This window comes from Gopherus evgoodei, chromosome 10, assembly GCF_007399415.2.
Source record: "Gopherus evgoodei ecotype Sinaloan lineage chromosome 10, rGopEvg1_v1.p, whole genome shotgun sequence".
Lineage (NCBI taxonomy): Eukaryota > Metazoa > Chordata > Testudines > Testudinidae > Gopherus > Gopherus evgoodei.
The window spans coordinates 44,161,072-44,189,050 of NC_044331.1; the positions used below are offsets into that span (position 1 = coordinate 44,161,072).

The following is a 27,979-nucleotide window of genomic DNA, read 5'->3' on the forward strand; positions in this document are numbered from 1 at the left end:
GTGGTGGTCCTCCCCAAGAAACATGCTCTAAGGGGTCTGTTCAGGGGCAGGGCTCTGTTGCTGGAGCTGGTGTCCATCCAGGTCTGATGGGTTGGGGGGCCCATGTGGGGAATGTTCAGACCCAAGGTCTGTGGTCAGCTCGGGATCTGATTGAACACATAAACGTCAAGGAGCTCAGGGCAGTACGGCTGGAGTGCATGACCTTCTGCTCGCACCTGGAGGGCTGGGTGATCAGGGCCCTCATGGACTCTAAGACTTTTTAAGGTCAGAAGGGACCATTATGATCATCTAGTCTGACCTCCTGCACAATGCAGGCCACAGAATCTCACCCCACCCACTCCTGTAATTAACCTCTAGCCTATTTCTGAGTTATTGAAGTCCTCAATAGTGGTTTAAAGACCTCAGGGTGCAGATAATCCGCCAGCAATTGACCTGTGCCCATGCTGCAGAGGAAGGCGAAAAACCTCCAGGGCCTCTGCCAATCTGCCCTGGAGGAAAATTCCTTTCCAACCCCAATATGGCGATCAGTTAAACACTGAGCATGTGGGCAAGACTCACCAGCCAGCACCCAGGAAAGAATTCCTCTGTAGTAAACTCAGATCCCACCCCATCTAACTATTCCCATCGGGCATATTTACCTACTACTAATCTCAAAGATGAATTAATTGTCAAAATTATGGCTATCCCATCATACTATCCCCCTCATAACTTATCAAGCTTAGTCTGAAGCAGATATGTCTTTTGCCCCCACGACTCCCCTGGAAGGCTGTTCCAGAACTTCATTCCTTTAATGGTTAGAACCCTTCGTCTAATTTCAAGTCTAAACTTCTAGTGTCCAGTTATACCATTTGTTCTTGTGTCACATTGGTTACTAAGCTTAAATAATTTCATCCCTCCTGATATTTATCCCTCTGATATATTTATAAAGAGCAATCATATCTCCCCTGAGCCTCTTTGGTTAGGCTAAACAAGCCAAGCTCTTCAGTCTTCTTTCATAAGACAACACAAGCCTCTTGTCCTACATCACCAGGCAAGGCAAGGCCTTGATCCTCTGCCGTGAAGCCCTCAGGCTGTGTATAGCCCCTGACATCTCCCTACAGGCCTTTCCGTCCGCCGGGCGCCCAGATTGCGTGGCAGATCGCTTGAGAGGGACATCTCCTCTCAGCATGAGTGGTCTCTCCACCCAGAGGTGGTGCACAGGCTTTTCCAAGTGTGGAACTCCCCAGATGGACCTGTTCATGAGTTGGCAGAACCGTCGCTGTCCCCGGTTCTGCGCGGGGCGGGGGAGCTCTATCTCTGATGTCTTCCTACTGTCCTGGTCAGGCCAGTTTCTCTACACCTTCCCCCCATCCTGCTTATCGTCAAGGTCCTGGAAAGTTAAAGACGGGCAAGGTCCAGGTCCTTCTGATTTGTCCCGGCATGGTCCACACAGCATGGTAGGGGACCCGCATGGGCCTGGTGGTCACCTGCCATGGCCATTGCCGTCCCGCCGGACTGCCTCTCCCAGACCAGGGCTGCCGCCTCCACCCCCAACCTCAGCAGCACTCCACCTCAGGGTGTGGCTGCTGAATAGGGAGGAAAAGACATGCTCTGAAAGGTTTCAGCGTGGTCCTCTAGAAAGCAGGAGGCCCTCCGCACGCCGAGCCTACTTGGCAAGTGGTCTTGGTTTTTCCAGATGTGTGGACAAGTGGGGCATTTTCCCGGGGGCAGTCCCAATCCATCTTATCCTGGGTTACCTCCTTCACTGTAGAGCCCACTGCCTGGCACCCTCATTAGTCAAGGTGCACCGGATGGCCATATTGGCCTTCCATCCGCCGGTGTAGGGCCACACTGTATTCTCCCATGCTATGACTGGCTGATTCCTTAAGGGTTTGGATTGTCTCTTCCCGCATGTTAGGCCCCCAGTCCCACAGTGGGACCTAAGCTGGATGTTGGCCCATCTTACGAGCCCCCATTTAAGCCACTAGCCATGTGCCCCTGGTCACACCTCTTGTGGACGGTGGCCTTCCTGGTTGCCGATCACATCGGCTAGGCGGGTCTCAGAGCTCAGGGCCCTGACCTCTGAGTCCATTACACGGTGCTTCTTAAGGATAAGGTTCAGCTCTGCCCACATCCCTCGTCCTCCAAAGATGGTCTCTGCCTATCAATGGGTCAGGACATCTTTCTGCTGTCCTCTGCCCCAAGCTCCATGATCTAGTGAGGAGCGCGACCTCACATGCTGGCTTTCTACCTGGCGGCGGAATAAGCCATTCAGAAAGTCCGCACAACTGTTTGTTTGCCTTGGCCGAGCACGTGAAAGGTGGCTCTCTCTCCACTCGGCGGTCTCGAACTTGTGCATCCATACCTGTATGTCCTGGCGGGCATCCCTGTGCACCAATTGTGAAGGCACACTCGACTCAGGCGCAGGCCCTCGTCGGCGCCTTTTGGCCCCACATCCCCATCAGGGACATTTTGTAGGGCTTCCATGTGGTCTTCAGTTCACAGTTCACACGTTCACTCACACTATGCGATCGTCTCCAGACGACGGGCGGAGGGAAGCTCAGTGGTTTAAGCATTGGCTGCTAAACCCAAGGTTGTGAGTTCAGTCCTTGAGGGGGCCATTTAGGGAACTGAGGTAAAAATCTGTCTGGAGATTGGTCCTGCTTTGAGCAGGAAGTTGGATTAGATGAGGTCCCTTCCATCCCTAATATTCTCTGATTCCATTGACGAACTCCTACACACCTCCACAGATATAGCTTTGGAATCACCTATTGTGGAATACACATGAGCAATCACTCGAAGAAAAGACAGTTACTGTTTCCATAACTGGTGTTCTTCGAGATGTGTTGCTCATGTCTATTCCACATCCCACTCTTCTCCCCTCTGTTGGAGTTGTCTGGCAAGAAGAAACTGAGGGTGGGGGGAGCTCGCAGTACTGCGCCATGGAGGCGCCACTCCATGGGTTGCTAAGGCACTCCCCTACTGGTACTGCTAGGGAAAACTCCCATCACTGGTTCACGTGGCGAGCACGCACACCTGTTGTGGAATAGACATGAGCAACACGTCTTGAAGAACACCAGGAAAAGGAACTGTCTTATAATACACTCACTTAGGGTTACTTCCTGCATCACAGCAGGTAGATAATCTATCTGGAATAATCCACTGATTTGATTTCCTGACCAATGTTATTGCTTGGCCATAGTTCTTTATGTTCAAATCTTCCTTCCCTTAGTCCCCTCCCCCTTTCCCCCTTCCCTCTGCTTCTTAATCCATAAATGATCTCTCCTATGCATTTTTAGTGACTGAATAGTTACTGCTATTGGTTTTTCTGCTACTGTTCAGCATTTCTTCTAATTGGGGAACTCGTCCATAGACATGCTGATCTTGCTGTTTTATTCACCTTTCTTGGGCCTTGAAGGAGTATGGAGATTTCAGTGATGTGATGAATCAGGTAGCACAGTGGTTATAGATAGGGTCTTTGTACCTGTTTGCATTGTGGCAATTTAGGATTCCCAGTCATGGGCCCAGGGCCATATTTGGCCATACACTGCACAAACACATGAGAAAAAGATGGTCCCTGCCCCAAAGAGCTTAGTCTCTGAGATACCTTTTTAGGTGAATTTTAATGCTTGTAATTGAAGAAGTCAGATGGTACTAGTTAAGGATAATATTAAACAAGCAAGTGATCTGGAAGTGCACCACAACAGTTCCCAAATGCACCTCATTCCTGAGCTGTCAGCCTGTTTCAATTCTAAATGGATCATAAACAGGGACTGCCACCCCTACTGATTTGTAATTCCTTGTCCTCTTTTTCTGTTCTCCCCCCCACCGCCATAAGAACACAATACAAAAAATCATCTGAAACCAAATGTATATTCAAAGGGAATTTTTCATAATTGCACCAGACACCCACTTCCACTCCAGAGCAGCATACCTTGGACCAATGTTTGGTTAATTGTTGGACCAGTAACATATAATGTTTTTTAATTTAGCAGCATAATAAAAACCAGATATGTTGTTCATAAGTCTCAGCAAAATTATGCAGAAAATGTGGCTTAGTGTCTTGAGTCTTTCATGCAAGTGTGAAAGGTATCCATGTGGTAAATCATTTCTGACTCCCTTGCATTTAAACGAAGATGAAGGAGAGAGAGAATGAAATCTCATTAGAAAGAAATGACATTAAAATCCCCATTGTAAGCTAAAATGTTGGATACCCTCCTGGAATGGAGACCTGTCTGAATTTCTGTGGCTCATAGAACTGGAATAAGAAGCCCATACGGGTGGATACTTCCCAGCCATATGACCACCTGGCTATCCAAGGTTCTTGTGCATAACAATTCATACTGAGACTCCCATGTGCCCTTCTCAGCTTATTCTTCTAGATCACTTTTGCTTAGTGATGTAAATTTTCTTTGCTCTCTGTGGATGGGATGGTTCCATTTCTGGTTAGAAACCTGAATTTTGGCCATTTTATTCACAGAGAAGCTGTAGGAGCTATAGGAGCACCAAAATCCCTTTGCTGCTCAGCCAGTGAAGATATTGGGGCCCTTATTGAAGATGGATTGGAAGGATGCAGTGACACAGTTCCAGCTTCTCTTACAGTAGCAGTTATCAGCTTCCAGAGGGGGTTCTAGTATCACCAGTTACCACCCAGTTTCTCTCTGATCATCTCAAAATGGCTAGAAGGCGGTGAAGGCATTTTTGTTTGTGCATAGAGTATTCAGTTTTCCTAATCCTGGTCAGTTTAGTTCTGGGCTTGAATGTAGCCCTGGTTTCCTTGGCTGGTTGGGTTTCTGGTGATGGAAGAAAGCAAAGCGTCTGATTCTCAATCAGCTGTCTTTTCAACTATTGGCCATGAAGTGTTACTACTTAGTTGGAGACCCTGGCATGGATACAGCTGCTCTCGGCTGGCTCAGTTTCTTCACTTTCATGTGACCTAGAGTGTTGTGTTCAGCTGCACTGTTTGCTCTCGTGAGGTCCCACAAGGTTCTATATTGTCATGCACCCTATTTATGTGAATGTGGAGATAGTGAAGAACTGAAATTTCTTGTGAATGGTTTGGCTCGATTTCTGTTTTGTTAGACTTAGCTAGTGCATTTGATTGGCTTGTCCAGCATCCTGCTAGGATCAAGGTTTTGATTAGGGTAAGTTGGCAGTGATTCAGCCTGGAAGAGTTGAGTTGTGCTATAGGGGAACCAGCTGGAAGAAATAGCAGGGTTGATATTTTGCTTCCTTTGTTACAGGAAATCTGTTCTCTTATTACTGTTTTGCAAACTTGGTGTCCTCCTGGATCTCCAACTATTTCCAGGTGGCCAGGTACCAACAGTGGGTAAAGCACCTTTTAATTAACACAAAGGCAGTGATATCTTAGTCAGTGACCTTCTCTCAGCAATCTAGGCCATTGTCATAATTGGATTACTGCATGTGGGGCAACACCTAAAGATGGTGCAGAATGCCACAGACTGTTAGTTGAAGGGTATTTCTTGAAGAGAGAATCATAGAAAAATAGAATATCAGGGTTGGAAGGGACCTCAGGAGGTCATCTAGTCCATCCCCCTGCTCAAAGCAGGACCAACCCCAACTAAATCATCCCAGCCCAGGGCTTTGTCAAGCCTGACCTTAAAAACTCCTAAGGAAGGAGATTCCACCACCTCCCTTGGTAACCCATTCCAGTGCTTCACCACCCTCCTAGTGAAAAAGTTTTTTTCCTAATATCCAACCTAAACCTCCCCCACTGCAACTTGAGACCATTGCTCCTTGTTCTGTCATCAGATACTAGTGAGAACAGTCTAGATCCAATCCTTTTTGGAACCCCCTTTCAGGTAGTGAAAGCAGCTATCAAATCTCCCCTCATTCTTCTCTTCTGCAGACTAAACAATCCCAGTTTCCTCAGCCTTTCCTCCTAATCATGTGTTCCAGCCCCCTAATCATTTTTGTTGCCCTCTGCTGGACTCTTTCCAGTTTTTCCACATCCTTCTTGTAGTGTGGAACCCAAAACTGGACACACTATTCCAGATGAGCCTCACCAATGCAGAATAGAGGGGACTGATCACATCCCTCGATATGCTGGTAATGCCCCTACTTATATAGCCCAAAATGCCATTAGCCTTCTTGGCAACAAGGGCACACTGTGACTCATATCCAGCTTCTCGTCCACTGTAACCCCTAGGTCCTTTTTCTGCAGAATTGCTGCCTAGCCAGTCAGTCCCTAGTCTGTAGCAGTGCTTGGGATCTTCCATCCTAAGTGCAGGACTCTGCACTTTGTCCTGTTGAACCTCATCAGATTTCTTTTGGCCCAATCCTCTAATTTGTCTAGGTCCCTCTGTATGCTATCCCTACCCTCCAGCGTATCTACCACTCTGCACAGTTAGTGTCCTCTACAAACTTGTTGCGGTTGCAAACTACGCTGCCCTCCAGAACATTAATGAAGATATTGAACAAAACTGGCCCCGGGACCGACCCTTGGGGCACTCCGCTTGATACTGACTGCCAGCTAGACATGGAGCCATTGATCACTACCTGTGGAGCCTGACAATCTAGCCAGCTTTCTATCCACCTTATAGTCCATTCATCCAGCCCATACTTCTTTAACTTGCCGGCAAGAATACTGTGGGAGACGTATCTAAAACTTTGCTAAAGTCGAGGAATAACACGTTCACTGTTTTCCCCTCATCCACAGAGCCAGTTACATCATCCTAGAAGGCAGTTAGGTTAGTCAAGCATGACTTGCCCTTGGTGAATCCATGCTGACTGTTCCTGATCACTTTCCTCTCCTCTTAGTGCTTCAGACTTGATTCCTTGAGGATCTGCTCCATGATTTTTCCAGGGACTGAGGTGAGGCTGACTGGCCTGTAGTTCTCCAGATCATCCTCCTTCCCTTTTTTAAAGATGGTCACTACAGTAGCCTTTTTCCAGTCATCTGGGACCTCCCCTGATTGCCATGAGTTTTCAAAGATAATGCCAATGGCTCTGCAATCACATCTGCTAACTCTTTTAGCACCCTCGGATGTAGCGTATCCGGCCTCATGGACTTGTGCTTGTCCAGCTTTTCTAAATAGTCTTGAACCACTTCTTTCTCCACAGAGAGCTGTTCATATCCTCCCCATACTGTGCTGCCGAATGCAGTAGTCTGGGAGCTAACCTTGTTTGTGAAGACAGAGGCAAAAAAAGCATTGAGTACATTAGCTTTTCTCACATCCTCTGTCACTAGGTTGCCTCCCCTCATTCAGTAAGGGGCCCACACTTTCCTTGACCACCTTCTTGTTGCTAACATACCTGAAGGAACCCTTCTTGTTACTTTTAACATCCCTTGCTAGCTGCAACTCCAAGTGTGAGTTGGCCCTCCTGATTTCACTCCTGCATGCCTGAGCAACATTTTTATACTCCTCCCTGGTCATTTGTCCAATCTTCCACTTCTTGTGAGCGTCTTTTTTGTTTAAGATCAGCAAGGATTTCACTGTTAAGCCAAGCTGATTGCCTGACATATTTACTATTCTTTCTGCACATCGGGATGGTTTGTTTTCTGCCGCCCTTAATAAGGATTCTTTAAAATACAGCCAGCTCTCCTGGACTTCTTTCTCCCTCATGTTATTTTCCTAGGGGATCCTGCCTATCAGTCCCTGAAGGAGTCCAAGTCTGCTTTTTCTGAAGTCCAGGGTCCATATTTTGCTGCTTTCCTTTCTTCCTTGTGTCAGGATCCTGAACTCAACCATCTCATGGTCACTGCCTCCCACGTTCCCATCCACTTTTGCTTCCCCTACTAATTCTTTCCTGTTTGTGAGCAGCAGGTCAAGAAGAGCTCTGCCCCTAGTTGGTTCCTCCAGCACTTTCACCAGGAAATTGTCCCCTACACTTTCCAAAAACTTCCTGGATTGTCTGTGCCCTGCTGTATTGCTCTCCCAGCAGATATTGGGGTGATTGAATTCCCCCATGAGAACCAGGGCCTGTGATCTAGTAACTTCTGTTAGTTGCCAGAAGAAATCCTCATCCACCTCGTCCCTTTGGTCTGGTGGTCTATAGCAGACTCCCATCACATCATCATCCTTGTTGCGCACACTTCTAAACTTAATCCAGAGACTCAGGGTTTTTTGCAGTTCCATACAGGAGCTCTGAGCAGTCATACTGCTCTCTTACATACAGTGCAACTCCTCCACCTTTTCTGCCCTGACTGTCCTTCCTGAACAGTTTATATCCATCCATGACAGTACTCCAGTCATGTGATTTATCCTACCAGGTCTCTCTTGTTCTAATCATATCATAATTCTTTGACTATTCCAGGACTTCCAGTTCTCCCTGCTTATCTCCCAGGCTTGTTGCATTTGTGTATAGGCACTTAAGATAACTTGCTGATACGTCCTGCTTTCTCAGTATGAGGCAGGAGTCCTCCCTTCATGTGCTTTCCTGCTCGTGCTTCCTCCCAGCATCCCACTTCCCCACTTACCTCAGGGCTTTGGCCTCCTTACCCCAGTGAACCTAATTTAAAGCCCTCCTCACTAGGCTAGCCACCCTTCTTGTGAAAATGCTCTTCCCTCTCTTTAAGTGGAATCCGTCTCTACCTAGCACTCCTTGGAACACCATCCATGGTCAAATCTAAAGCCCTCTCTCTGACACCACCTCCGTAGCCTTTCATTTTCCTTGCACAGGGAGGATGGACGAGAATACCACTTGCGCTTCAAACTCCTTTATGCTTTTTTCCAGAGCCACGTAGTCTGCAGTGATCCGCTCAAGGTCATTCTTGGCAGTATCATTGGTGCTCATGTGGAGAAGCAGGAACGGGTAGTGGTTTGAGGGCTTGATGAGTCTCAGCTGTCTGTCCGTCACAGCATGAATCCTAGCTCCTGGCAAGCAGCACACTTCTTGGTTTTCCCGGTCAGGACGGCAGATAGATGACTCAGTTCCCCTGAGGAGGGAGTTCCTGACCACCACCACGTGCCTCCTTCTTTTGGGAGTGGTGGTCATGGAACCCCCATCCTTAGGACAGTGCATCTCATGCCTTCCAATTGATGCGGTCTTATTCTGCTCCCTTCCCTTCAGGTGTCATCTAGTCCATTCTCTGCATTAGTGCCTGTGGAGAGAACATGAAAATAGTTTGCTCATCTGTATCTGCATTGCTGGTACATGGACATTCCTCTTTCTTCTTCTGGAGGTCACATGCAGCCAGATTTCTTCACTGTTCTGCTGTCCCTGTTGCACAGCTTGCTCTGATTCTTCAGAATATCGTGGTCCACCACTAAGGAGCTACGGTAATAAAAATAAAAAATCAAACGAGTGCAGGTCATGGGGCACTAGCTTTGTAATAGCTTCCTGATGCAACTTAACTCATTGTCTTTAACCTAGAAAGCCTTAGTTGCATTAGGGTCTGGTGGAGATAATTCTCTCTGGGTGTGATATTGTGGAGATCAGAGGCACTTGAGCTAAGTGCTCCCTGTGCAACTGTGAGGGTAGAGAAGAGGAGACCATTTTGGTGAGAATTTGACCTTTGGGTCACATTGCAAGGTTTGCTTGCTCTTCCTGTTGTTTTTTTTCCCTCCCTAGGAAGAAGGGTCACAGGTGGATGATGGGAAAGGCTTGGGTTTTAGCCGGTGACTTGCAGAGGAGGCTTGGTTTTGGATACTGGTCCTTAGTTGTATTTTAAATGTGGACATATGCTCAGAGTAGCTGGATATGAGTCAGAGTAGTGGGTGGGCACTCTTTAAAATCTGAATGAAGAACAGTGCAGACTGAAGCGAAAGAAAAGCCATGTACTTTACAGACTGAACCTTTTTCTTTGAGCTCCTTCTGTGCAGGGGATGTGTATAGAAAAGGAATAATTCAAACATCTGAAAGTTTAAACTTAACACTTTAGAGGTCCAGTGGTTATGGCACTAGCCTGGGTCTTGAGCAGTCTGGATTCATCTCCTCCTTTGCCACAGATTTCCTGCGTGACCTTGGGCACTTGCCTTTGACACTCAGTGTCTCAGTTCCCCATTTGTAAAACTGAGATGGTATTGCTGCTGTACCTCTCAAGGGTGTTGTGAGGATGAATACATTAAAGACTCAGGTGCTTAAATAGTACCGTGATGACAGGGTAGGGGGCAGCCAAGCATCTAGGAAATTTGTTTTCCTGATACTTCTGAGGACTTGAGGAGAATAGTTACCTACTCGTTTCTAATGCAACATGGCTAACCTGGGATCAGGGAGCTTAAGGAAGTTTGATTGGTTGCACGGTGCTCTGAAACAGAGAAATAACATTTCTTCCCTGTTCCCAAGCCAGGAGTTACATTTAGAAATACCCTATTTCTGCCTCAAGACTCCAATCCTCAAATGTAAATGAGCAAAACTGAAGTTCAGATTGTAAAAGTGATTTTGTACAGTATGTTGAATTGTGTTCCGAAATAAATGGAGTGACTGCTGAATAATACCTGTAAACCAATTTTAAATCTGTTTTAGTCCATTGTAGAGCATGTCTCTACTGCACAGGTATGCCCCATGAGTGCAAGAAGTAGAAATCATATTCTTGGTATTTTTGCAATTTGGCAAATAAAGTGTAGAGATGTCCCCTTAGCTGGTAATGCTGACTGTACCCACACACACTCTCTCTACTGCTATAGCCACATAGCAGTTTGCATATTGGTTTGAGAGGTCTTGGAAATTTTTTTCTCTGGGTCTTGCTTCAACTGTTTACCACACAGTAGGCAAGTCAGCAAATATCTTGTGTCTAATGTAGAAATCATTAAATTACCCTAAAGAAATATGTTTGATTTCCTGACAATACCATGTAGGAGGGAAGGTAGCCCATGAATACAATGAAGGATGAGACAGTGTCTTTCTAATGACATGGATGGTTCACGTGGCTGGGGCACTGGCTTTAGGAAAATCTGTTTTGGAAATGGTTGCCACAGGTAGTGCTGCATTCCTGGCACCCTTTTACCTGAAGCCAACTGAAAACTGTTGGCAAGCTCCAGAGGGATTATCACCTAGGCCCTTGCAGTAATGCAAGGCCTTGATTGGGGTGGCACGTGAGGGGAGAGGAGAGTACAACAGGAATGTGGAAAGCGCTACTGGGAAAGTGTGTATGAGATGGGAATCCTTAATTCCATTCTAGTTTCTTGTAGGCATATTCAGTGAACTAATGGCCTGTTTAGTTGATGGGGTGGGGAGGTTGAACTTTAGAAGGAAGAACTTTTTTGTGTGTCTGAGATGTTTTTTAGATGAAATGTGATAACAGTTATTGTCACTGATCCAGGACAGCCTCCAGGGCATTTTAAGCTCTGATATTGAGTGTATGTGTTGGAATAGACCAAAAGTTTTGCTGTGAATAAAGCAGGATGCTGCAAAAAAACTTCTGGTGTTCATTACAAGAACTGTCTGCAAAACAAACTCTTCTGCCTAAATTGGGATGTTGAGACGTTCTGCCCAAACAGAGGAAATATTTGAGTACAGTAGCTCTTTACATATGGGGGACAACTTTAAAAATTAGCAGTTTACATCAACACAGATTGGCTTCTGTACTTGACAGCCAGATATTTAAATACTTCACAATTTTCAGCCAATCCAAAAAGTCTTGCTAGTATAAGTCTATCTTGGCCTATCTCAGCCTTGGTCTTCAAAGTTTAAAAAAAGTGAATCTCCCAACATGTATGGAGCACATTTAATCTTACTACAAAATACTCTCCTGTTCTGTGAGCCACTCCATTAGGTGCTGGTAGCAGTAGAGCAGTTGTTGATTTTACTGAGGATCATAAAATTACCTTTTTCCTCTGGAGTACCAGGGCAATATTGGCAAGTCAGCTAACAGGGACTAATCATGTAACCATATGAGTTATTCTTCAAGCTTTTATAGTCATGCCTCTTCCAGTATTTGAAAGTCTCTTGGGGCCTGATTCAGGAGAGAAGAGGATCATATTGACTTTTCTCCTGCCTATTTCGTTTCTGAGGGCGTGTAATTTTTTACAGCTCTGTGGTATACTGAGTTGGCTATATTAGGTTCATATTTGTGTTGTGTTCTAGCAAGATCTGAAAGATTAGAGCACATGTCCTGCTTCTAACATTAATAGCAGTGTCTGTTCTGTTCACAGGAATGCCCAAAATGCCATGTGACCATTGAAAAAGATGGAGGCTGCAATCACATGGTCTGTCGGAACCAGAACTGTAAAGCAGAGTTCTGCTGGGTATGTCTTGGCCCTTGGGAGCCACATGGATCTGCCTGGTAGGTTTAGTACCTTAAACTGGCGGAAGGACAGGGCAGCTGTATTGCCAACATTCTACATGTTTTAACTTCAGCCCATGAATTCGGTCTTTTGTCTTTTTTCAGGTACAACTGTAATCGCTACAATGAGGATGATGCAAAGGCAGCAAGAGATGCACAGGAGGTGAGTACATAACTCTTGGTGGAGATTGAAAGAACCTCCAGTTTTGAGGAAAAATTTATTTTGAGTTCTGTAAACCTTTAAATACTATATATTGTCACTTCTTGTTAAAATACACAAATAGTGAATGAAGGTTGACCGTTAACCTCCAGGAACTGAATGAGCCAAAGTCCAAAAGACAATTAAATTTGATCATAACGATGAAATTTTCCTTTTGAGACAAGGTCAATGTACAATGTCCTCAGAACATTTTAAACTATGTGCTGTTTGTTGCCTGCTGGTTTGTTGATTGCAGGCATCACATTCACTGAGATGTTCTTGAAAGGCAGACTTACTGAATTGCATCTGGGTTAAATATTGTAGTGTGAATATGGATAATGCAATCAGGAGGACTCTCTCAAACGGAGGGATTGCACCCTGTGTACTGCAGATTGCAGCAATTCATTTCATCCACTTTGGCTAAGTATTCCTATATAGCTGGTAACATGCTTATTTCCTGAAACACCCTCTACTACAAATGGCTGTAACATGTACTGAAGTATATTATAAGCCATCATCTTCACAGCATATTTATCCTGTGCATGTCATTAGTACCTCAGCTAATCTGCTGGTGAAAAGAAAATTAAGATGCTTTTGATTCATGCCTGTACTATTAATCAGTGATGCATTTCTCCATACTAAATATATTGCACCTCTTTCCCATACTCTGAGATCAGGTTTTTCCTTGATATAATGTAAATATCAGTATTGTGAAACTATTTAATATTTCGTCTCTAACTGCTAATCTGAAAATGTAATTTAAAATTTTTTTGGCTGTACAATCAGTCTTGGTCATAAGTATTATTTCTTACAACCACATTGTAGTAACCTATAAGCAGCACTTAACTTGGAAGGGTGTAAATCAGTGTTCTAATTAGGATATTAATTTCCTTTGTGGGTTAGACTCAGAGGTTGCAGTCAGGATCAGGCTCTTGTGTGCTGCACTGTACACATACTGGAATGAAATGACCCCACAGTGGATCACTTCCTGTTGTTAAATTCCTGAAAACAATTGTTGAATGTTCATAAGGAGATGATTTTGACATCCCAGTGGGCTATCGAGCATCTAACAACTGTACTGAAGATGTGGATGTACTTTGTGGGTCTAACAGCATGGAATGGCAGGGATTAGCAGTGATGCTGAGACAGAAGAGATTAATCACCATTCTGATCTGGTTGGGGTTTTGAGTGGACAATTTTATTTTCCACTTAGAGGCAGTAGTGGCCCCAAAGGAGCTATGGTTGAAATGGGGGCACAGATCTTGAGGTATCCAACAGGAACCAGAGGGCCTCCTTTTAATAAATAAATAAATAAATAAATGTTCTTCCTTAGATTTTGTTTTTTGGGTGCCAGCATGCACGCAGTCCTGTGCTTCATCTACAGATAACTGGCTTTGTAAGGAGATGCATGCTAACTAAGGTCTTGTGACAAAGACGTATGCCTACTTGTCAAGTGCCATTTAAAGGGTACGTAATACCAGATGACCTGTAACAAGTCATCAGTACAGATGAGCTGTAATAACCCCTCTGATATAGTTGCGCAACTCTTCCCATTATCAAAACTTCTCTGGCAGTTTTTTTTGACCTGCTCTAATGTCTGCTTGGTTTGAGCAGGGATTTGAAATCTGCCAGGGGGATGGCCCTGTGGTCAGAGGGGTGCCTTTTGCTGCCTGGCAAAAATACATTAAGGGATTGGATAAAATGAGCTTTGAAGGGATAGTAAGTTGTTTAAGGCCAACCCTGGCTGGCTAGCCTACCTTTCTTGTGTGTCTTTACTGCTGTAGGGATAGGGTGGATGCCTGTTTAATATTTAATACTGAACAAAATTTCCACTCCCCACATTTTCTTGTGGTCACATGTGCAAACAACAAAACCTCTGGGCAGGGGACACACCACTGTTCTTTCTTCTGCTGCTGACATGTCCTCTTCCTTGTCGATCTCAGTATTTTTGACTTAAGGCATGAATTCTCTGACTGCCTTCCCTCTCCCATAACTAGATGGGAGTGGGAGGCCCCAAATTTCTGTTGTAATCTGGGTCTAGAAGAGTTGACTGCGCATGCGTGCGCACACTCTTGTGATTTGATTTCCCCCATCTTCTGAAACTCGGGCGGGTCATGATCTAGAGAAGGTTGAGAACCACTGACTTAAATGAAGATACACTTGACTGGGAGCAAGTGAGGTTCTAGAGTTACGTTCCTTGCTGACTGTTGGTGTTAATTTTGTACCTTTCACAAATTTTATTAAGAGCAAAGCCTCATACTCCCCTGAGATTACACAAGGGTCACTTCTGGCAGAACTGGGAAGAGACCCGCTATCTCCTACATAGTGGAACATAGTCTCACTTGCTTAGCCATACTGCCTCTCAGAATCTGCCATATCTGCACGTGGCTGTGCTGTCTGTAAAATGGGGCAGCTCTTGTGTATATATAACCCACTGCCTTCAATGTAGTGCTCATCCTTCAGTGGCTGTTCCACAGAGGAGGATAACCTTCTCCTGCTGACAGCTGCTGAAGTTCTTCTTCGAGTGATTGCTCACATCCATTCCAGTTAGGTGTGCGCGCCGCGCGTGCACGTTCGTCGGAAACTTTTTACCCTAGCAACTCCAGTGGGCCGGCAGGTCGCCCCCTGGAGTGGCGCCGCCATGGCGCCCAATATATATCCCTGCCGGCCCGCCCGCTCCTCAGTTCCTTCTTACCGCCGTGTCGGTCGTTGGAACTGTGGAGCGCGGCATAGCTGTCCTCCACGTCCCTAGCTCTCCTAGTTATCTATCGTTATCTATTGTTATTCTCTAGTTCTATTACAGTTGTTAAATAGTCTGTTAAGTTGATAGTTAAGTTAGTTAGTTGTAAAGTACTTCTTCGCCGGGGGCTTAGCCCTCCCGGCACCCGGCACCGGGCTCATGCCTGGTTCGCCGGGCTTCAAGCAGTGTGCGGCCTGCAAGAAGCCCATGCCTACCAGCGATCCCCACGAAGCGTGCCTGAAGTGCCTCGGGGAATCGCACAGATCTGACAAGTGCCGCATCTGTAAGGCCTTTAAGCCGAGGACAAAGAAGGAGAGGGATCAAAGGCTCCGAACTCTCCTGATGGAGGCGGCACTTGACCCGACGGCTTCGCAGGCCGTGGTATCGGCACCGGCACCGGATCGCTCCGGCACCGAGAAGACTCCTCGGCACCGACCCTCTCCGGCACTGGAGCCAGAGCCAAGGCCGTCGAAGTCTAATACTCCGGCCAGGCAGACCCGGCTAGAGCGCCCGGCCTCGACATCGGCCGCGGCGCCGCCGGCACCGTCAGCACCGTTGACTCCGGGCCCGGCGGGTCCGTTGAGTCTGGTGCCGCCGAGCTCCCCCATGAGATCTGGGGTTGAGATAGTGGTCCCATCCACACCGGAGACCTTCGCCTCGGCTCGGGACCTTATTGCCCTGACGGAGCCTACTCGGCTGCCACCCCCGGTACCTCCGGTGCGGGTCGCGTCCAGAGGCAAGCCCATGATGTCGGCACCGCCCACAGACAGTCGTTCCCGATCCAGGTCCCGACGTCTTGGGCGCTCCAGATCCCGACGCCGCTCGCAGTCCCGGCACCGCTCCCCTCAGCGGTACCGGTCGCACTCGCGGCACCGGTCGGCATCGAGACGGTCGCGGTCAGGCTCCAGCCGACACCGGCACCGCGACTCCAGGAGCAGGTCCCGGCGCTACTCGCCGCACCGGTCGACCTCCCGGCACCGAGCTGGTGGCAGATCCCGGTCCCGGTCCCGGTCTCGCTCGACCTCCCGGCACCGAGCTGGTGGCAGGTCCCGGTCGACCTCCCGGCACCGAGCTGGTGGCAGGTCCCGGTCCCGGTCGATCTCCCGGCACCGAGCTGGTAGTAGGTCCCGGCACCGAAGCGGCGCCCGGCACCGTGACAGATCCCGGTCCCGGTCCCGATCCCGGCACCGATATGACTCCCGGTCCCCGGCACCGAGACGATCCTCCGTGCCGGCCCGCGCAGACCCGTACTATCCAGGGTCGGCCCCACCGTGGCCCTCGAGGCAGCCGTCCGTATCCTCCCAGGCGGACAGCGGCTACGCGCTGGGCACCGACCGGCAGGCGGCGCTGTTTGCTGATCCGCCGCTGCAGGACCAAGGCCCTCAACAGTGGGGATTCTGGACACCCTGGGCGTACCATCAGGCCCAGGGCCCCCAGCAGCTCCCTGCTAGGCCGGCGACTGCGGAGCGTAGGGCCCCTGAAGCCTCCTTGTCTCGCCCCCCTCCCTCCCCGGAAGGGGACGAAGGGTCCAAACAGCAGGACTCCGCTGTGGCTCCGGAGACAGAGGCGAGGGCTGAGGAAGACCCTCAGTTGGACACTATTGTGCCTGGGGTCTCATCATCCTTCTCCGCGGATGAGGCGGTGGCGGGTACCTCCTCCAACAGTCCCCCCCCGCTGGATCTTAGGGCGCACCAGGACCTCCTCAGGCGATTGGCTCAAAACCTGAATCTGCAGGCAGAGGAGGTCTCGGAGATAGAGGACCCAATTGTTACCATCCTCTCTTCTGATGCTCCCACCAGGGTCGCCCTGCCCTTTATACGGACCATCCAGGCCAATGCCAATACTATCTGGCAGTCCCCGGCCTCCATCCCTCCGACAGCGAAAGGAGTCGAGAGAAAGTACATGGCCCCTTCTAGGGGCTATGAATATCTACATGTTCACCCCACTCCCGGTTCACTGGTAGTGCAATCGGTGAACGATAGGGAGCGTCACGGCCAGGAGGCTCCGGCCCCCAAGTCCAGAGAGGCCAGGCGGATGGACCTCCTTGGCCGTAAGGTGTATTCGGCTGGGGCGCTGCAGCTCAGGGTCTCCAACCAGCAGGCCCTGCTGAGCAGATATGCCTTTGATTCCTGGGTGGCAGGGGACAAATTTAAGGAGCTGCTGCCACAGGATGCTCGCCAAGAGTTCACGGCCATCTTGGACGAGGGCAAGAAGGTCGCACGCACGGCCTTGCAAGCCTCCTTGGACGCTGCGGACTCGGCTGCCCGTACCCTTGCGTCAGGAGTTACGATGCGTCGCATCTCCTGGCTGCAGGTTTCCGGCCTTCCGCCGGAACTCCAGCATACTATACAAGACCTTCCTTTCGAAGGCCAGGGCCTATTTTCTGACAAAACAGACCCCAGACTCAAGAGTCTGAAAGACAACCGAGTCGTTATGCGGTCCCTCGGGATGCACACTCCCGTGACGCAGCGTAGATCCTTCCGGCCGCAACAACAACAACAACAACAACGCAGGCCGTTTTCCCAGTTCCGCCAGCGGCAGGACCTTTACAGGCGCCGCGGCAGGAACGGGAGGCGCAGGCAGTCGGGGAACCAAGGGGGGCAGAACCAAGGCTCCTCAAAACCCCCGCCTGGTCCTAAGCCTTCATTTTGAAGGTGCGCTCGAGGGCGCAGTAACAGTTTCCCCTATGGATCCTTCCCCCCCGTTTTCCAACCGCCTTTCGTTTTTCCTCCCGGCGTGGTCCCAAATAACATCGGACCGCTGGGTCTTAAGCGTGGTGCAGACGGGGTACCGCCTGCAGTTTGTTTCGTTTCCTCCTTCCCGCCCTCCTTCCTCGTCCCTCTTCAGGGACCCCTCTCACGAGCAATTCCTTCGGCAGGAGGTGCAGACGCTCCTCAGCAAAGGAGCTATAGAGGCGGTTCCCGAAAACAAGAAAGGCAAGGGGTTTTATTCCCGCTATTTTCTGATCCCCAAGGCCAAGGGGGGCCTCAGGCCTATCCTCGACCTGCGAGAGCTCAACAAATACCTCGTGAAGTTGAAGTTCCGCATGGTATCCCTGGGGACCATTATTCCATCCCTGGATCCGGGAGACTGGTACGCCGCCCTCGACATGCAGGACGCGTATTTCCACGTTGCCATTTGGCCACGCCACAGACGCTTCCTCCGCTTCGTTGTGGGGGCTCGTCATTATCAATTTGCGGTCCTCCCGTTTGGCCTGTCCACGGCCCCGAGGGTGTTTACAAAATGCATGGCAGTTGTCGTGGCGCATCTTCGGCGCAACCGTGTCCACGTGTTCCCTTATCTGGACGATTGGTTGATTCGGGGCACGTCGGAACAGCAGGTGAACAGCCATGTCCGCGTGATCACCGGCATGTTTGCGAGTCTGGGCCTCTTGATAAACACAGACAAGTCCACCCTGAGGCCCACTCAGAAGGTGGAATTTATCGGGGCCGTCCTGGACACCACTGTGGGCAGGGCCTCGCTGCCTCGGCAGCGGTTCCAGACCATGGCGGCGATCGTTCAACGCTTGCAGTCAGCCCCGTTGACGTCAGTGAGGACATGTCTAACCCTGTTAGGCCACATGGCGGCGTGCACTTTTGTGACCGACTACGCTCGGCTCCGCATGAGGCCTCTCCAGCTGTGGCTTATCAGTCATTACAGGCCAAGGCAACCGTTAGACATGTTAATCACAATCCCCCAGAAGGTCTTAGATTCCCTCGGCTGGTGGTTGGACCAGTCCGTATTGTGTGCGGGTCTTCCCTTTCACCCGTCTCAGCCCTCGGTATCCCTGACAACGGATGCCTCAGATCTAGGCTGGGGGGCCCACCTAGGGACCCTGCGGACGCAGGGCCTATGGTCCCAGGAGGAGGTGGGGCTACACATCAACATGAGGGAGTTGAGAGCGGTCCGCCTTGCTTGCCAAACGTTTTGTCATCAGCTTCAGGGTCGTTGTGTAGCCGTGTTCACGGACAACACGACGACCATGTATTATATCAACAAGCAGGGCGGCACCAGGTCCTCCTCCCTGTGCCTCGAGGCGATACGACTCTGGGACTTTTGCGTAGCCCACTCCATTCACCTCAGGGCTTCCTTCCTTCCCGGAGTACGGAACACGCTGGCGGATCGATTGAGCAGATCCTTCCTGTCACACGAGTGGTCCCTTCGCCCGGACGTCGCTCTCTCCATTTTCCGGAGGTGGGGTTATCCCCGGGTGGACCTCTTCGCGTCCAAGGGGAACAGGAAGTGCCAAGCGTTCTGCTCCTTTCAGGGCAGGGAGCCGGGGTCGATAGCGGATGCCTTCTTCATCCAGTGGTCGACCCACCTGTACTATGCATTTCCCCCGTTCCCTCTGGTCCACAAGGTCCTCCTGAAGGTGCGCAGGGACAGGGCTCTCGTGATCATGGTGGCCCCGGCGTGGCCCAGGCAGCACTGGTACACCATGCTGCTGGACTTGGCCATAGCCGACCCAGTTCCCCTGCCTCTTCATCCGGACCTGATTACCCAGGACCACGGGACCCTCTGTCACCCAGACCTGCAGTCGCTGCACCTAGCGGCGTGGCTCCTGCGTGGCTGACTGGTTCCGAGCTGCGCTGCTCTACGCCTGTGAGAGAGGTGCTCTTGAGCAGTAGGAAACCGTCCACAAGAGCCACATATTCAGCGAAATGGAAGCGCTTCTCCTGTTGGTGCGTAGAGAGAAATCTCCGCCCTATGGAAGTTTCGGTATCCGAAATCTTAGACTACGTTTTGTCCCTCAAAGGGCAAGGTCTGGCCTTATCGTCGTTGCGAGTCCACCTAGCAGCTATCTCCACCTTTCACCCGGGTGCGGACGGTCGCTCCGTTTTTTCTCACCCGACGGTGTCGAGATTCCTTAAAGGGCTGGAACGTTTATTCCCTAACGTCCGTCCCCCTGCTCCAACCTGGGATCTTAACCTGGTGTTGTCCCGGCTCATGGGGCCCCCCTTTGAGCCGTTAGCTACTTGCTCCCTGCTCTACCTCTCTTGGAAAACTGCCTTTCTAGTGGCTATCACCTCAGCTAGACGGGTGTCGGAGCTCCGAGCTCTGGTGGTAGACCCCCCATATACGGTCTTCCACAAGGATAAGGTGCAGCTGAGGCCACACCCTGCTTTTCTGCCCAAGGTGGTCTCAGCCTTTCATATCAACCAAGAGATTTTCCTTCCGGTTTTTTTCCCAAAACCTCACTCCTCAGGCAGGGAGCAGCAGCTCCACTCGCTGGATGTCCGTAGGGCTCTCGCGTTCTACATAGAGAGGACTAAGCCCTTCCGAAAATCCCCCCAACTTTTCGTGGCGGTAGCAGATCGTATGAAAGGTCTTCCTATCTCCTCCCAGAGGATATCCTCTTGGGTTACGTCCTGTATCAGGACTTGTTATGACTTGGCCCATGTCCCTACGGGCCGTGTGACTGCGCATTCTACCAGGGCGCAGGCGTCGTCGCTGGCTTTCCTAGCCCGTGTGCCCATCCAGGAGATCTGTCGGGCAGCGACCTGGTCATCGGTCCACACCTTTGCTTCCCACTACGCCCTGGTCCAGCAGTCGAGGGAGGATGCGGCCTTCGGAACTGCAGTGCTCCGGGCCGCGACTTCTCACTCCGACCCCACCGCCTAGGTATGGCTTGGGAGTCACCTAACTGGAATGGATGTGAGCAATCACTCGAAGAAGAAAAGACGGTTACTCACCTTTGTAACTGTTGTTCTTCGAGATGTGTTGCTCACATCCATTCCACACCCGCCCTCCTTCCCCACTGTCGGAGTAGCCGGCAAGAAGGAACTGAGGAGCGGGCGGGCCGGCAGGGATATATATTGGGCGCCATGGCGGCGCCACTCCAGGGGGCGACCTGCCGGCCCACTGGAGTTGCTAGGGTAAAAAGTTTCCGACGAACGTGCACGCGCGGCGCGCACACCTAACTGGAATGGATGTGAGCAACACATCTCGAAGAACAACAGTTACAAAGGTGAGTAACCGTCTTTTACTCTATTAGCTCAGGTACAGAAGGTCCAGAGTTCAAACCTTGCAGATAATTGGGTTAGGGTGTTGCGCAAAATAGAATGTTTTTTCTTTTTAAAAACCTACAAAATTACATACGAAAATCTACATTGGATTATTAAAGAAAAACCAGGCACTCAGCAGTTAGTACATGCCAGAATTAAACCTGCTATTGTGCATATGCACTAACACATTCCTCCATGCTTTCCTCTCCTCTCCAAATAGGAACTGTGCCTTGGTCAGTGCTTGGCATGACAACCCATGTGAGCATGTGTTCTGTAAATGGATTGTGTTTTAGAAGTGTGGTTTAATTATTCTTCTAAATGTCATGGGTGGGATTTCCTCCTGAAGTGCTAACGCCCTCTGTGCGACTTGATTTTCCCCAGAGGGTGTGGACCTGCCTACTCAGAGCTGCACAATGTCTGGGTGTGTTTCAGTGGTGCCCTGGTCCTATCTGAGCCTGATCTTTTGAAAGGTGCAAAAACATCTACCGAATGGAAACTCTCTGGTCTGTTGGTCCCAGCTGGATTCCTTCAGACTATTTGTTCTCTCTTGGTTTTCAGCCATTACTTTGTTGTAACTATTTATTTTCTTTTCTCTAATGGGAATTAACACAGCGATCCAGAGCAGCCCTGCAGAGGTACCTGTTCTACTGCAACCGCTATATGAACCACATGCAGAGCCTGCGCTTTGAGCACAAACTCTATGCTCAGGTGAAGCAGAAAATGGAAGAGATGCAGCAGCACAACATGTCGTGGATCGAAGTGCAGTTCCTGAAGAAAGCAGTTGATGTCCTCTGCCAGTGTCGTGCCACACTCATGTACACTTATGTCTTTGCCTTCTACCTCAAAAAGAATAATCAGTCCATTATCTTTGAGGTAGGGAAAACACATTTGTACTCCTTACTTCCGGCAAGCAACACTACTGGGTACCATGGGGTGACTTGATCCATGGAAAGGAGTTACTCAGAGGCCATACAAATGTGGGTTTATTGAGTATTCTTGAGTGCTGGTGAGACTGTGTAATAATCAGAGGTCATCTAAGACCACATGAAACATTCCCTGCTAAGGAAAGGGGAAAGTAAAGTAAACTGGCACTGTAAATCATTGTCTAACTGCTGTCTCATGCTATAAAATAATCACTGTATTATGAGACCTACAAAAAGCAAGTTTTAGGTTTGATCTGTTGAAAGTGTCACCTAGATCTTAGCTTTAACATTGTTTATCTATCCAATATTGCTTGGTTTCAGGGCAGTAGCAGTAGAATAGTGCTCAAAAGCTAAAACAGTCCCTGAGTGTATGCTACATAGATAGAAGCAGTGGTGGCTGTTAACTTAAAGTCATTCACCATTATTCATGCAGGACCTAAGCAAAATGGTGTATGGCCTACAGTCTGTGGAAGAAGCATAGAGTAACAGACCAATATTAAAAGCTGTGCTTTGTCATTGATTATGGATGCACTAGCAAAGACGTTGTTAGTGTTGAGCGGAATTAGATGTGCAAAGGATAGGAGGGGAAAGGATTCTGCTTGCCCTACAGGAAAAACCAAACCAGGAAACAAGCATTATGTTAAAAAAACATGAAGGAAATTTTTGGTTGAATTGTGAAATGAATTCTCCTTTCAGCTCTGATCTGTAGAGGGGTGCACTCTGAAGTGTTATCCAACATAATTGTCCTCACTTGCTTCTCATTTAGGTTAGGATTTCTAGTTGATTTGAGGAAATGTCTACAAAAAACTGGACCATCTTTGTCTTTACAGAATAACCAAGCAGACTTAGAGAATGCTACGGAGGTGCTTTCTGGGTATCTGGAGCGAGATATATCCCAAGATTCGCTGCAAGACATAAAGCAGAAAGTACAAGATAAGTACAGGTATACTTTGAAATGAGTGTATGTCATATATTGCACAGACCCTGACATCATTCCTCCATAGGTCACTTTTGATATGGTAGGTAAGGGCCTGTGGAGAGTGCACGTGTAACAGCCAGGCTGAAAGTTTCTTCCAGACCGTATCCCTTCCAAGAGTCTCACTCATTGTTGGCCTTCTGCCATGTTTTTCTTGATCAGATCTCTGACCAGTCAGATAAATCCAGCAGTAGCAGCAGGCTTATCTCTGGCGCACACAAACCAAACAAGCATTAGCAATGCTGGATTCCTAGTGAAGACAGGCTGCCAGCACAGTTTACAGCATGGTCATCTAGCCCTCTTGGGAGCAAGCTGAACTGATGTGGTGCTGGAGGGAAGCCCACAGCAGGACTCTCAGCACTGTTAATTCTTCTTCTGCTGAGTAGTAGTGGGAAACTTTCAGTGTCCCTAGTGTAGATAAGGCTCCTCTGTGTGTGGTTGCCTTTGGACCATGCAGTTGCTGCAAGGAAGGAGATTCTGAAAAAAGATCAAGGAAGATTCATGTGTAGTGAAGGGATAGGGATGAGTTGGTTTAATGTTGTTTTCCAATAATTTTGCCCTGGGATGAGTCAACCAAAATGTTTTTGTAGTTGGGCAGCTAGACTCCATTGCATCTTTGCCTTCCCTGACTGCAAGCTAACCAATGAATAGGCTATAGTGAGAGAAGAGAAACATGCAAGAAAAGGGGGAGAGTCATGTACTCCCTCCCTTAGAGAGCACATATCCCGCTGCTCCTGAAAGTCCTTGAGGAAGTGTTCCTACAATATGGAAAAATAAAAGCTATAAACTAGATGGGAGACAGTACTATGGGCTTCAGTTCTGAGGCAAGAGGCCAGAGTTACTAAATGTCTGTTATGTCTTGCAGGAAAAGCAAACCACTGCACAAGTAAAATGAGCTCTACTGACTGGAAGTTTCCCTTGTGAATATAAACACTAATGATTGTACGATAAGCGGTACAACCCACTCTTGTAGTGGCTGGCAGCAGTACCAGAATGGAACATTTCCATTAGACTCTGGTTTTGAGGAGTTTGTAACTTGCTCATTTTAACTGGCATTAGGCTGTTGTTTTGGCTCTGATGCAGTTGCTCTTAAAATTTAATTCTGTTATCAACTATCCAAAACAAACAGACACATTAAGACTAAAAATGGTCCGGATTGCCTGAAAACACAGCAGGCAAACCCACGTTTATATTTCTGGGGAGACTGTGGCCTTCCAAGCATGTGCAGGTCCTTGATTAACCAGATACTACCTTAATCACACAGCTTTAAAGAATTCTTTGGGGAGTTCCAGTGAACATCCACCTTGTTCATTCAGCTCTAACTGTTTTTGGCCTATCAGCTTGTGATGCCCATGACATTTCTGGAAAACAGGAGTTCGAAAAAGCTAGCAAAATAGCTGAAGATTGGAAAGCAATTACTGTGCATGTTCCATTTATCACATGTTCCATGAAATCAATGGGACTTTGTGCTATGATTTACATTCCAACAGCTGATACCAGTGGGAAGAACTAGAATAGGTTCATTCAGATAAATCTGTCAGCTGGATCAGATGCTGAGTGTTAAGGCAAGACAATTCTGAGTGCTGCCAGTCTGTGGCTTTCCCTCTTGTTCCTAGATATGGTTGCATATGTAATCAAGGATTGTTGGCTGTTTGAAGATTCCTGCAATAGACATACAGAGACAACTTTTTTTCCTGTGCTAATGTGTATCTTGCCTTAGCTAGGGTGAGAGATATTTCGCTTTTGCAGAGAAGACATGACTCAGCTGTGAGAGTTCTTCAGGTGACACTGACAGACAAATATGCCTGGAAACTGAACTTACTGCTCTGGTTACATGCCGCTCTACCTCCAGTGGGAGCCTTTAACTCATGAGTTGGTTCCTAAATTCTAGCTTTTCATATTACAGCTCAACATTTCTGTGCGGCTGAATGGATTTGGCTCAGCTAACTGCTTTTCGGCTGGTGGTATTCCACCTGTGCTGTCAAGCTGCACTGATTAGCCATGGAATCAGTGGTGTGGTCATGCCTGCTGTACTGGGAAACAATTAATGGAGTAAGGGTGTGGTTTTTGTTTTTGTTTTGGTCCCTAACATGCAAGTGGGAGAGGGCAGAACTTGACATAGCCAGTGAACAGGGATTATGTCCAGAAATGTGTCAGTAAATAACATTAAAGGGACACTGAAGACTTATTTCTTATCTTTCTAGTTGGCTACTACACCTGAAATGAACATGGTTCCTTTTGATTCATTGCTTTGCCCCAGTGTCACTGATATTGGTATGAGCATACCTAGCTCTTGGATCAGTGTTAATTGCTGCTTCACCATCAGGGAAATCATCATGTTTTGAATGTATGCAGATTGGAGAGGCTTTTTAGGACATAGTGGGCAAACTTTTCAGGCACATGCAGTGGTGATTCGTAGGGCAGATCTTTGGTCCTTGGCTAACCAGCCCTTGCTTTGTCTTTGTTGCTTCCATCTTTACTATTTTGGAGGTGAACAAAATTGGACCCAGTCCTTTTGCATTATATTGGCTTTTCTCGTCTGTCGTCATAACGTGGTCCAATAGCTAGGGCACGAGGCTGAGAGTCAGCAGAACTTGGTTTCTGTTTCCAGCTCTGCCACTAACCTGTGCTGTGTTGTAGGTATGTTGTAGGTATTACTTCCTTCTCTGCAGATCAAAGCACTATATTACGCATGTTTGATGTGTTCCTCACAGACATCTTGACTGACTCCCAGGACTTGTCAAACCATGTCAAAGCATGACAGTCACTTGTGTACAGTGGCTAGAACAGCATACATGCAATTCCTAACCTGCATCTCAATGTGCTCTCCCCCTTTGCTGCAGATACTGTGAGAGTCGACGAAGGGTTTTGTTGCAGCATGTGCATGAAGGCTATGAGAAGGACCTGTGGGAGTACATTGAGGACTGAGACTGGCCCTGCATAAAATGAACTCTGAAAACTTTACCATCTAGAGTGCTCATGCAATTAAAACAAAACACACAAAAAGAGGCACTATGCCTATTACACCGCTGGGTCTGTAGTACCGGGATTCTGTTTTTCTAACAGAAAATTTAAGTAAATTATATTGTAATAAAAAAGGTAGATAAACCATTGTACAACAGTATTCTAGGCGGCCAATAAGAGTGTGACAGACGCACTAAAAAAAACCCCTCCAACTTTAACTTGTAACGTAGCTTCATTCTCCAAGCCGACTCCTTTTTTCTTTTCTTTTTTTCCTGTGTGTAGTACAGATGAAATTTAAACCAGTTTCTCGACACTGCTTTTCATGTCCAAACCAGCCATTTTGATGTACTTCGGTAAGGGGTTCTCCCTCTCCCTCCTCCTCTCATACACCCAAGTTCATGAATGAATGTTGATTGGCTCATTGTAAAGATGATTCTTGGGAAGGGGAGCAGGGGGGTACACAGCAAGGAAAAAACTTTGTATATGACTTTTAAAACAAAGAGGACAACACAGTATTTTTCAAAATTGTATATAGCGCATATGCATGGACAAAGAGCAAGCGTGGCACGTGTTTGCATAATGTTTAATTACAAAAAAATATTTATTCTTTAAAAATCTTCAAGATTATGTCTATTTGCTGAGCATTTTCTTTGTTTGCTTTTTTTAAGCCCTGGGATTGGGGTGGGGGAAGTGTGTGCTGGTATAGTGACTCTTTTGCAGGTTTTTACCTGAGAAGTTTTCTCCTCTTCCTGCATCTTTGATTCCTTGGCCTCCATGGTTTGTGTGTCCATTGCTGGCAACGGAACCACCCCTTCAAATTTCCAGCTCCTAATGCAAACTGATTAACTTGGTGTGCATTTCATTACAGATGAATGTATATTGTGATGCAGGATGCTTTGTCTTTTTCACCCAGAATGTCACCACAATCAAACCTAGCCATTCCCATGCACCAAGGACATGCGCTCTGAACCTGGCTGATGTTCAAATCCTATAGGAAGTGTGTGTTAGAATTTTTTCTTTTGGTGGAAGAAAAGGGGGATTCTCTCTTACACCACTTCTCAAAGAGCATTGAAAGAATTCAACTGTGGATCTCCTCTCCCTCCCCCTTTAGCTATCAAATGGAACATTCCTTGCTGTTTTTAAGTTTCACTTACATTATTACAAATCGTGACGTTGAAAAGGAAGATGGTGGAATTGTCTGTTTGTTTTGGGCTCAGTTATTGGGCAAACTGTCGTGGCAAGTATTAAACACTCCATCTAGTGCAGTAACAATTGAAATCATTGGGATTTTTTTCATTTAAAAGGAGGTAAGAGCTAATGAGTTTTAGCTACTGAGTCCATTTTTATTATTTCTGTAACGAGCTATGTTAAAGTACACACTTGGTGGTGGTTTTATTAAATTTACTTCTGTATAGGAATCCCTTCTGTGGTATTTTTCACCAGGCCAGTGTCCTGAAAGCTTGCTGATAATCTGCCAAGTTAAGGGGGAAGGAATAAAGAGGGGTAGCTGAGGCAGTCAGCAGAGGTCCCTAATATGAAACACCAGTTTCTGTTGAAGTAGTCTTAGCCATTTTCTTCAGCTCTCTTGCACCTGGAGAGGATGATGCTAAATGCTGACACCTACAGAAGGTTAGCTTTGCAATTCCACTCCTGCTGTGCATCAGCTTCCACTGAAAGGGCTTGTTTTCTTCAAGCCCTCTTTCAGAATGATCACATGCACCCTCACAACTTGTGTCCTGTGCACTTTTCTTTAGAAGGCTGCTGTGAGGGAAAATAATCTAAGGGTTTATATCTGTGTGTATACAGTAAAGAGCTCTGTTCTGACAGGGCTGGGCGCACCACAATGTAGACATCACTAAAGGACATCATCTGGCCTCATTTCTCATTAAAACTGCTCTATCCTTGCAGCTCTCTGCCACCCAAACTTTACTGATTGGCTCTTGAAAACATCAGGCCCAAAATGTATATTTCAGGTTAAAAATATAAATCAAAATGCTTCCTAAAAT

At 47.8% G+C, this 27,979-nt stretch overlaps 1 protein-coding gene across 2 annotated transcripts in view; it reads left to right on the forward strand.

The window, feature by feature from the left end:
• ARIH1 (ariadne RBR E3 ubiquitin protein ligase 1) overlaps positions 1–27,391 on the forward strand; it is a 138,551-nt gene extending 111,160 nt beyond the window's left edge. The window contains exons 10-14 of one of the 2 annotated variants that reach the window (XM_030577593.1): positions 12,036–12,166; positions 12,272–12,329; positions 21,711–21,983; positions 22,864–22,976; positions 25,853–27,391. In XM_030577593.1, coding sequence (XP_030433453.1) covers positions 12,036–12,166; positions 12,272–12,329; positions 21,711–21,983; positions 22,864–22,976; positions 25,853–25,937 — 660 coding nt within the window. In that variant the 3' untranslated portion in view covers positions 25,938–27,391. The remainder of the gene's footprint in view (positions 1–12,035; positions 12,167–12,271; positions 12,330–21,710; positions 21,984–22,863; positions 22,977–25,852) is intronic. The other variant, XM_030577594.1, reaches the window with a different exon arrangement.
• The last annotated feature ends 588 nt before the right edge of the window (positions 27,392–27,979 follow it).